Source organism: Berghia stephanieae, chromosome 6 (assembly GCF_034508935.2).
Source record: "Berghia stephanieae isolate SIO BIC M18660-M18661 chromosome 6, UCSD_Bste_1.3, whole genome shotgun sequence".
Classification (NCBI taxonomy): Eukaryota; Metazoa; Mollusca; class Gastropoda; order Nudibranchia; family Aeolidiidae; genus Berghia; species Berghia stephanieae.
The window spans coordinates 17,939,588-17,950,820 of NC_088365.1; the positions used below are offsets into that span (position 1 = coordinate 17,939,588).

Consider the following 11,233-nt stretch of genomic DNA (forward strand, 5'->3'; position numbering starts at 1 on the left):
AGAAATGCCACAACTAGATGGCACCAGAATCACTTGATGGCTACTTTCCGAAAACAAAAACAAAAACTCAACGTGTCATCATAATGGTCAACTCATTTATTAACTAATAAAATAATTGCCTTAGATGGCAAATTGTAATAATTTTATGCTGTGAATAGGAATGCAAGCAGAGGGTCATTCGTTACCTTATTTAAAAGCGAATCAGAAAGATACAAAAATTGCAACGTTTTTATCGGTTGGTTATTTCTCTTTCATGAAAACCGATGTAAATAACTCGGGTTAGCAATGTAAGAATGTACCAAATAAAGTAAAAGTAAAAGTGTATGTCTTACATTGAAAAGCATCATCGGAGTGGTGACTCTCGTCCATGGCAATCAGAACAATCCTTTCGTGCTCCATGTTGATATGAAAACTGCTTTTATTTTTTTTCACTGCAATATTTTGCGATCTAAACCGTCTTTAAGACTTGATATTTACTGTAACGCGTCCTTGTACAATGCGACAAAACTTTGGAGGGAGGTCTCGTTTCTCTTATCTGAAAGAAACCGTGGTTGAATCTTAACAAAAATTTTAATCAGCTGATAGAGGGAGGCGGGAGGCGGGAGGTGTGTTCATCCGTTAACACTAACACCGACCCACAAAGGAAAAGTGGGACTCCCAACTCCAAAAGTTGTGGGGGATATCGATACTTTAACAAAACATAGAACACTGATCAATTACATAATGTGTCGCATAATACAAATTATGTGTCATGTTTCCTAAATTCATTAAATTTTTTCAATGATTGAATTGAGTAACGTTTGAAGTTAGTCTTGTTAAACACTCTTCAAACCAAATGAAAAAGATTGATTAAGACATATCGATATTGACAATATTTTAGTGTGAATGACCGGTAATGTGTGGTCTGCTAGAAATGTGTATCTACGTGTCGTGTGTGTGTGTGTTGTGTGTGTACAAGACCTTGACCAGAGAGATTGTATAGCTAACGCTTCTAAACTCTCTGCCTTGACTTGACACGCAGTACGCATTTACACACTGACGACAAATCAAGACCGAGGAACGAGCCTACTGAATACTGAACACCTGTTTCTTCGTGAGACTTCATTGTTTTCTTTTGTTTTTGGTTAAATTGTGTTAGAACCGGTGACGAGTAAGCATTGAGGCTGATTATTGGAAGTGAAGAAATCTAAACCAGTGATCTTGACTTTCTAACTCTAACGCTTAAAAATGTCTGAACAAGTACAAGGCGCAGAAAGTGAGAAGAAAGTTCGTAACTGCATTATTGCTGTGGATGGTAGTGAACACGCGGATTATGGATTAGAATGTAAGTATTTATTTTAGAGCGATGGACCCGCTCCGCCCCCCTTCCTTCCTTTTTTTCGAACTGAAAGTACCGAAAGTTCTTGCTGTTCTTTTTCAGTTCGGCTTCAGTTCATTCTTTCGTTCTTTCCATTTCAGTTCGGCTGCAGTTCATTCTTTCGTTCTTTCCATTTCAGTTCGTATCACACTGCACACGTTATTTTGAAGACCCTGGATCTAGCTAAAATAGTCTATTTTTCGCGGATAGTATCGGTATCAGCGAACGCAGAGAGATGCGCCTCAAAATGTTGAATAAATTCCCAATAGATTTTGATGCAGGCATCAGTTTTTTTTACTGATAATATATTTGAAAAAGGACCATTTTCTTAAAAGTAAATCAATTCAAAATTATAGGAAAGCTTTTAAATTCCTACCATTACTATTACAATCTGCATTAGATTACTTGCTGCTGTTTTCAATTGTTCCACTGTTGCTACTTTGAATATAAATATCCAATTTTGCCTAAGTCTACCGAGAAGAATTATGGTTATCATTTTAGCAAGTCAATTGCTGATGAGCAATACAAAAGCTTCAATGTTAAATCAAGATTTCATAAAATGTTTTTAAATTAATCTTTAATTTTTATCAATGGTATGTTTGTATCCAGATACTCTTATGCAAAGCAAGAATTGGTTTCATTGTTACAATTGTTTCATTTCTTTGTTCAACCAGGGTTCATTGAGAATATCCATCGACCAGGAGACCATGTAGTCCTTGTCTACGTTCCAGAATTGAATGACATTTTGCACTCCACAAAATGGACAACGTGTGAGTTTTCATCAATTCATTTCATGACTTTATATCTCTGATTCAGTTCTTAGTTCAGCCTTTGTAAAACTGTTACAAATAATCTTAAGAAAATATCCACTGTTAGAGATTTCCTTACTCAAGATACAATGAAACTCGTCACAGCTCTTATTTTATCACATCTAGACTATTGCAATGGTCTTTTATTTCACATAAGCCATGATAAAATCTCGCACCTGCAGATCACACAATAGTGCAGCTTAATTAGTGACAAAACAGCTGCACTGGCTGCCTGTCAAGGAAAGAATCATTTGTAATATTGCTCTGTTTTGTTTTAAAAGCCTAAATGATGAAGCACCTACATTAAAAGCATGTTAGGAATATACCAAATAGGAATTTACTATCCTCGACTGACAAAACGAAGCTTACTCATAGTATAGTATAGTATAGTATAGTTTTCCAGCGTATTAGGCGTTTTGTGCCTTTGCTGATCTTGGCATTCAGTTCATCGAGATAAAAGTCAATAAAAAGCCCTAACAGATCTTTTGACCTGTATCTATAATATATAAACTTTTTGATAAATTGAAGGCCCTAACCCTAACAGATCTTTTGACCTGTATATACGTCTAACCCTTTGATGGGATCTTAATGGGCGGTTCAACTATGCTAAACATGTAATCTGCTAAGTGGCTATCTAAGCTATTTTTGAAGGCGTTGACACTTGGAGCATTGGTCACCGTTTCAGGGAGACTGTTCCAGCGGTCGATCACACGTTGATTAAAGTAGTGTTGCCTAAGCGATGTGTTACACCTTGGTTTATGCAGCTTGTAATTATGACCTCTGGTTCCATTGTTTGCAAACACGAAAAGTTTACTCTCGACTTGATACAAACTGTGTGTAAACTTGTATGTTTCAATCATATCACCTCGTACTCGTCTGTATGTCATGCTTGGAATTTCAATACGTTTCAGTCTATCCTCATATTGCTTATCTTTCAACCCAGGAATTACTTTTGTTGCTCTGCGAAGCACGCCTTCAATAGGTTTCTTATCTTTCTCAAATTGTGGTGACCATACTGAGTTGCTGAACTCGAGATGGGGTCTGACTAATGCAGTAAATAGTATTTTCATAGTTGCTGCATCTAAATAGGTAAAAGATCTATTGATGAGTCCAAGGATTCTGTTTGCCTTATTAACTTGTGTTTCTATATGCTTTGAGAATTTTAATTTAGTATCAACATGTACTCCCAAATCTTTCTCAAGAAATGATTATTAATTATAAATGTTATGGTGGCCATTCCTTTACCCTCACTGGGACCCTTGCGTGGAATGACTTACCCAGAAGGATAAGAGAAGCAAAATCTATTGATGTTTTTAAATCATTGTTAAAGTACCTTTTTATCGTTACATTTTCATGATGTTGATAAGATTTTACATCCACCGCTGCTATTGATATCGTTGTGGTATACATTTTATATGGTATGTTAATTTTGTATATTTATTTGTAACGTGCATGGAGCATCGCACCGTGATGAAATTGTGCAATATAAATGTCGTGTATCATCATCATCATTATTATTATTATTATTATTATTATTATTATTATTATTATTATTATTATTATTATTATTATTATTATTATTATTATTATCGTTATCATTATCATTATTATTACCTAATAAACCATGCTCAATGTATTATATTTTTATACATCAAATCCGTTGTCCGTTTACAGTAATGCTATCAGAGATAGAAAGTCAAGGTAAATTTACACATACAAAAGGACTTTGTTTAAGTAAAAAGATGGTAAAGCCAGAAAGTTTTAAACTATTTGGCATTGTTTTTAAAAATATGAATAATATTGATCAGCTTTTCAAATATTGTCAGTTTAGCATAATTACAGGTAAAGCTATATTATTCTACCTCCGTTAAGGATCTCGATCTTCAAAGTCACAAATGTAAACTTCATGAAAAGGTCATATAGTATAGTAGACTGATTACATTTAACATGTTCAAAGGCTAGAAGTCCAAGTTATGAAAATTTGACTAAATTTCAATTTGAGAATAAATCTTTTAAACATTTCACCCATTCGTAGTACAGTCCACTCTTGATAATTGCAACACCTTGGGATCAACGAAAATGTTGTGATTAACCAAAGTTGCAGTTAACTGAAGTTGAGTTTCCTGTCCACTATTGCAACATTTTACTCATATATGGTAAACTCAAACCAGTAGTTGTAAACATTGTTCTTAGTCCACCACAGACTGAGCAATTTGATTGGAATAAAAAATATATGGCAGCCTTGTATAGATTTTGACAAGCAAAAGCAGCTTTGAGGCAAGCCGACATCTTAAAATTGGGTTCACTTTCACTTTTTGTTCTCAACATTTGTAAGAGTCCAAGAGATTAGCCACGATGAGAGACAATAAGCTCTCACCAAACCCGTTGGTCACAATGCACAGTTGTCAATCACAAAACAAAGGATATCATCTCTGTCTCTCCTCAAAATTGTCATCGTCTAACTGTTGTCTAAACCATGGCCAGATCACTCACCTCATATCTAATGGTCACATGACCGCACAGACCCGAACTGCAAAGCCCTGCCTTCTTTTTGTCTCTAATAGTGTGGTGACACACTGCTGTAGCATTAAACCCCACCCGCTCTGGATTATTCAACATGTCATGATTTCACACATGATGAAATCTAATCATGAGATTTTGTTTGATTGATCCCTTGAATTTGCCTCCTTGTCGGGTCGAAAATTTGTTGTGATTAACCGAAGTATGTTGCAATTAACCAGTTACTTTTATATAAAATTAATTTCATTTCTTGGGAAATGTTGCGATTAATCGAAAGTTGAAATTAACCAAGTTGCGATTATCCGAGTGGACTGTAATACATATTCTTGATTTTTTTGAAAAGCTGGCCAATGTTGGTTGTATTAGAATTGAGAAAGTTTACTGACTTTATTATTTTAATCAATATATTTTGTTGTTTTTATTTGTTGCCTATGTCCAGCAGCTGTTTACCAATTTGACAGGGAGCTGCTGGATGCCATGCTGAAAGAAGAGCAGGCCAGAATCAGGGCCGACTTGGACAAATTTGCCAAAAAGCTCAAAGATCATGGGGTGAGTTGACATTTTTTTACGATATTTCAAGCTCAATTGCAAGGACAGTGAGGGATCTCAACAGGGTGGTTTGTAGATCACTCGGCACACAAGCAAAAGGAAGACTGGTATGGGAACCAGGTTCAAGATTCTGTCAGGGTTTATTTATCCAACTCTCTGTCCATCGGGCAGTGATTGGTTTGATGGTGGTGTTAGTTGTAATCAAGAAGCGTCCTGTCCAAAGGGTAACGTGCATTTTTTATGTGTGTTCAACATCACAAAAAAACCAGGTTATCCTCTAGCTCCTTGGATGTTAAGGATCTGAAGGACCTTTTATTGGGTTTATCACTTTCAAAATATTTCAATGCAGATTGGAGTTGTCTATCATATTGCATGCCACTTGATGGCAACAGTAGTCTCTTGGGCCAAGGGATCATTTATCCTGCTTCCATTTGTATGAAATAAAAAAATTTAAACAAGTTTCATGCTTCCCTCTATGGGTAGGACTATGTCAGTTTTTAATGTACGTAATGTGCATAATTTGAGTCTCACTGTTTTAGTTTTGTGTGAGAATTGGACATAGTGATGTGGAGGTGGAGTTTCCAAAATTGACATCTCGCACAAGCTGATAATAAACCTGAGCTCTACCTGCATATCAGAAATTTCTGGATTCGGATGAGGCCGAATTAATCCCTGAAGAGCGGGTGGTTGGATGGGAGCATCACCCTTGAATCGTATACCTATGATGTTCGCATGGGTGTACGATCCGATAGTGATGTCGTTTCTTCTTCTCTTTACTAGCCTATCCTGCTTCTTTGGTTTGTGATTGTTTTTTTGACAGGGGATATTTTTTTTTCTGTAAATCTTCTGCCCGTTTGTTCTTGGTTATTTATAATTTAGCTTATGATATCTTTAGGTTATGATTTTGATTTACATTTGTACTATTTTTGTTATTGTTAGATTGCTTGTTTTTTTGTTTCAGCGGTCTCTCATATAACCTCAATTGTGTTGGAAGAGACTTAAAGCAACAAACAAACAAAAAAAATCCCTGAAGAACTATTCATTTAAAAGATGTTCTGATAACTTACTGACACTGGGCCCAATGTTCATCTCGGGTTCAACCAGGGTTTTCTGACTCTTCTGTCCACCCAGCAGTGGTTAAATCTGATGAAGATTACTTTACAATATCTGATGAAAATTACTTTACAAGTTTACAATAGACCAGCATCATATGCCAGGGTAGCATGTGAACATAATTGTCCATTTCACGCCCATAAACAAGGATTACCTACGGATTAAGGGCTCTTTTGATCACTTGATGCATTTGTAAATGACAATGAGTTGTATCCTTGAACTGACTCTTTTCTATACAACTTTCTCTTTGTATTCATTTATTGACCCATAATTTTATAATTTATTGAATTTGATGTTAGGGCAAAATATACTGTTTGAATCAGAAAGTGATTCTACTTTTGTTTTGTTTTTTTTGCGACAGAAAGTGATCTATCTAGATAATTATATATTTTACAGATAAACTTCACTTTAATGCCAATTTCACTTGATGCCACTGTAACAATTAGCACATACTGTAGTTTATGATAAACTATTTATAATGCTTAGTTATAGACGGCTAAATCTGACAAGATCCCAAAGGTGGCAGTAATACAAGGTTTTACTCTACATATAATCTCTCATTAGCTGTGACTTCTTTTACATCCACAGCTTGGTGGAAAAGTGAAGAGCGTCATGGCGTCCAAACCAGGTGAAGGAATCATCAAAGCTGCAGAAGAGGAACACGGCCACTTAATCGTGACCGGAAGTCGAGGTCAGGGACAACTGCGTAGAACCTTTATGGGTTCTGTCAGCGATTATGTGGTCCACCACTCTCACATTCCTGTCTTTGTCTGCAAGCATCCTCACAAACACATTCCTGGTCACGATGCCCACAAAAAGTGCGAGACCGCCACGAAACAGGACGCTGAGACCAAGGCAATGGAAACTTCCTAAGACATACGGATATGTATGGCAGCAAATTGAAATAATCTTTTCTTTGTTATATTGCATGTTTTCTTAAATTGTGTTTGGTCGTGTAATGTACCTTTTAGAGGTGGGTTTTCATTTTCCTTCCTCATAACATTGTATCTGTTTTGCACTTGAATTGCAAGACGCTTTTCTGTCACTGCTCTCTTGATAGAGACATGAAGAATAAGAGAAGTTATGACTTGATAGAAAATCAGTCTCACCAATAAAAGGTTTTGGTACAAGATGTTCATCATGGTGCTGCTTAAATGTTAAAATCAGAATGTACAATTTTTGGAAACTTAAAACATTTTGTGAAGTTCCTAGGCTAATCAACTGTAACAAAAGGTTATACTTGTTTGCTGTCAGATAATTAAAAGCAATTATCTAAAATTGTTTTCTTTAAATAGCTTTATTATTGCATAAAGCTACAATACATTTGTTCAGTTAATACTATTATTATTATTATTATTATTATTATTATTATTATTATTATTGAACCATTTCTTTTTTTTTTTTTTTACCTTTTTCTTATTGTTGGAGATGAATGCCAAAATATTTGCGGCATTACAAGCAAAATTCTAAAACTGTGCCATTGACAAAAAAATTTTAAAGGAAAATTCTTTTAAGAAAACAGGATCTGTTAAAAATGAGCTCATCTTATTACAGTAGAAAATTTCAAGAAATGCCAAAGTGCAAGTGAGGATATTTTTCATTTATATTTAAAGACCAAAGAAATGAACCATCCAAACAAGGGGACGTCTCATCTGATATTGTGATTAATATATATCTATGCAAAATTAATTTGTTTGTTTGGTTTCTTTAAAATTATAATTATTAGTGTATTTGTTGAACAAAACAAAAAAATAGCCATCTGTTTTGTTCAAATTAACTATTGTTTTACTTTATCTTTTTGCCAATATCGTTTTTCACGAGCATACACTCATAGTGAAATAGATGCCATTCCAGTCAATATTCCCAATAAAGATCAGCTCAAGTCAACGTAACCTTCTTTTGTCTTTTTTTTATTTATTTATTTTTTCTTTTTATTTTACCATTAATATTTTGATTACAATAAATATTCTGGGAAGGGTTCCTGACATCCCGTAGTGGGCAGGGAAGTACTTACTGTCTCTTCTATCCTCCAATATTTCTTTTTCCTGTTATCTCTGTCTTGATTTTCTATCAGAGGATGAGACGATTTGGTTTTGCCCAAATCAAGACTAAACTCCCTTTTCCATGAAGAGGCAACAGATTGGTGTTTTCGATTGAGCAATATTTTTTTTCTTAATATTGATGCATATTTATAAAATGCATTACATGCTTACTTTAAACCATACCTCATTTATTCCCACTGCAGTGACAAGTGGATTCTAGGGTACATACTGCATCTTCTATCCCCTTATATCTGTTTTCCAACATGCTTTCTGTCTTTGTCTTGGAATGAGATTACTTGGTTTTGTCCTGGCCCTGGCCGGAGACCTAACTGTGAGGGAAACAGTCAAATGCATAGTTATTGTTTTGGGAGATGATATTTTTTTCCTTGTAAATCATCTCTCTGTTAGGTATTATTTTTTTATTTTGAATTTATAATGTAAGCATTTGAATGTATTCCTCTTTGTTGGATTTTGTGCTCGTGTCCGGATGAAACTTATAGGTGGTCTCAAACTTAGTACTTCGATAGTGTGCTCTTGGAATCTACATCTGATTCCTATTTGTTCCCAGTTCCCCTATGTCTTACTTTTTCTTGGGTGCTTTATTTGTAATTCTAGAACTTTTTACTATCCCATTTTCTTCCTTTTTACTGCGCTGATATGACCTAAATGTGTTGCAAGCGCCGTAAAACCCTTAAAAACAAAAACAATACAGGATTTTGGAATACTTTTTCCCTAGCGAGATATTCTGAAGGCTCTGCTAAGCTCAAGGAAATTTGCTCCTAGAATCAACTTCTGTTCTCTCCCTGAACTTGTTCCATTTGCTTTGGTTTTTTAAAACTGACCCCGCGGTTTTTTGCAAAAAAATATTTCAACATTTTGCAAAGAAAATGAATTTTGCAGAAGAAAATAAGTAAATTTTGCTAAAATTTTGCAGGTTTCTAAATATGTTGTATCACACCTAACTACATGCAACTGGTGTATTAAAATATCCCCGCGGAATTATGCAATTTCAGATTCAAAATTATGGGACAAAAAATAGTAAATTTTGCCAGAAATTATGCTGATTTGGACATAGGCACAAAGTTGGGGGGAAACAAAATTACAATAAAAAATTACTGTCAATGAAATTGTTAAATTTATAATAAAGAAAAATCAAAGCTTTCAGGGTTGTCTGGCTCAAACCTCTCCTCTTATCACTTAAAATCATATTGTATAAAGAAAAACTCCTTTCAACATCAGCAGAGCTGATGGTTGAAAACATAACGGCATGCACAAGCTGTGAGTGAAGGCACAGTTTCCTGGCAAGGATCCCAAAAAAGTTTCAAGTTTAGTGCTTGTGTTGGACTGTTCCTAAGGGCAACTGGTCCTAGTTTCTTTGGTGTAACGTCGAATTTCATCAGTCCTGGGACCCCATGAAGTTCAGTAGGACATGGCAACATCATGACATAATCTTCATCACCGCAGGGAACGCAAATTTCGCAAAAATATTTTTAAAATTTTAAAGAATCGAAGAATTTGCAAAACGTGCAGATTTTGCGGGTGCAATGCAAATCAGAAAATTTTGCGGCCGCGAGCTGTGCAAAAACCCGCGGGGCCAGTTTTAAGGGATTTATAGTGCTTGCGACACATTAAGGTCATTTCAGTGCCAGTAAATTAAGGCTTATTGGATACTCAAAATAGTTCTAGATTTACAATTATTAGAAGCACACAAGTAAAAGTAAGACAAAGGGGAATGGTTTAAACAGATGTAGAATCCAAACGCATACTAATAATACTATCAGTGTATTTAGTTTTTGATCACCTAAAATTCTCACCCAGACATAGGCACAGGATCCTACTAAAAGGAACACACTCAAACGTTTATAAACCATTAATACTGGGTGGGGTTCCTGACCTCCCATAGTGGGCAGGGGGGTACATACTGTGTCTTCTATCCCCTTATATATGTTTTCCAACATGCTTTTTGTCTTGGAATGAGATTACTTGGTTTTGTCCTGGCCCTGGCCGGAGTCCTAGCTGGGAGGGAAATAGTCAAATGCAGTTATTGTTTTGGGAGATGTTTTTTTTTGCCTTGTAAATCATCTCTCTGTTTTGTATTATTATATTTGTTATTTTGAATGTATGATGTAAGCCTTTGAGTGTATTCCTCTTTGTTGGATTTTGTGCTTGTGTCAGAATGAGACATAGGTGATCTCAAACTAAGTACATTGGTGGTATGCTCTTGGAATCTACATCTGATCCCTATTTGTTCCCAGTTCCCCGGTGTCTTACTATTTCATGGGTGCTTTAATTGTAATTCTAGGACTTTTTACTATCCCATTTTCTTCCTTTTTACTGGCGCTGATATAACGTAAATGTGTTGCAAGCGCCGTAAAACCCTTAAAAACGTAAAAAACACAAACCATTAATATAAGCAAAACAAAAAGCATGACAAACCATTTCTATTGTCCGTTTCACGCTATGGAAACCAGGAAAAACTCCAGCTCCGTGCTGGGTGGGGTTCCTGACCTCCCATAGTGGGCAGGGGGGTACATACTGTGTCTTCTATCCCCTTATATCTGTTTTCCAACTTGCTTTCTGCCTTTGTCATGGAATGAAATTACTTGGTTTTGTCCTGGTCCTGGCCGGATGCCTGGCTGAGAGGGAAACAGTCGAATGTATAATTAGTTTTGGGAGATGATATTTTTTTCATTGTAAATCATCTCTCTGTTATGCACTGTATTATGCTTTCTTTATATTATATATGATTTGTAAAACATTTGAGTGTGTTCCTCTTAGCGGGGACCTGTGCGTGTGTCTGGATGAGACTTTTAGTGATCTAAAACTAAGTACTTTGATAGAGT

The 11,233-nt window shown here is 35.6% G+C and overlaps 3 protein-coding genes across 4 annotated transcripts in view; 1 reads left to right on the top strand and 2 right to left on the bottom strand.

Annotated features, from left to right (window-relative positions):
* The window catches only part of LOC144974591 (universal stress protein Sll1388-like), a 19,815-nt gene extending 18,855 nt beyond the window's left edge, over positions 1-960 (bottom strand). Inside the window, exon 1 of the mRNA XM_078917608.1 lies at positions 333-960. Coding sequence (XP_078773734.1) covers positions 333-399 — 67 coding nt within the window. The 5' untranslated portion in view covers positions 400-960. The remainder of the gene's footprint in view (positions 1-332) is intronic.
* The window catches only part of LOC144974592 (universal stress protein Sll1388-like), a 128,403-nt gene that overhangs the window by 18,855 nt on the left and 98,315 nt on the right, over positions 1-11,233 (bottom strand). The gene's annotated exons all lie outside the window — the stretch shown is intronic.
* On the top strand, positions 944-8,235 carry LOC144974590 (universal stress protein Slr1101-like). Of its 2 annotated transcripts, none has more exons than XM_078917606.1 (4): positions 944-1,324; positions 2,032-2,127; positions 5,126-5,235; positions 6,937-8,235. In XM_078917606.1, the coding sequence occupies exons 1-4, from the start codon at positions 1,228-1,230 to the stop codon at positions 7,219-7,221; spliced, it is 588 nt and encodes a 195-aa protein (XP_078773732.1). In that variant the 5' UTR covers positions 944-1,227; the 3' UTR covers positions 7,222-8,235. The 2 variants fall into 2 exon arrangements, with proteins under 2 accessions (XP_078773732.1, XP_078773733.1); XM_078917607.1 differs by having other exon boundaries at positions 947-1,324; positions 5,129-5,235.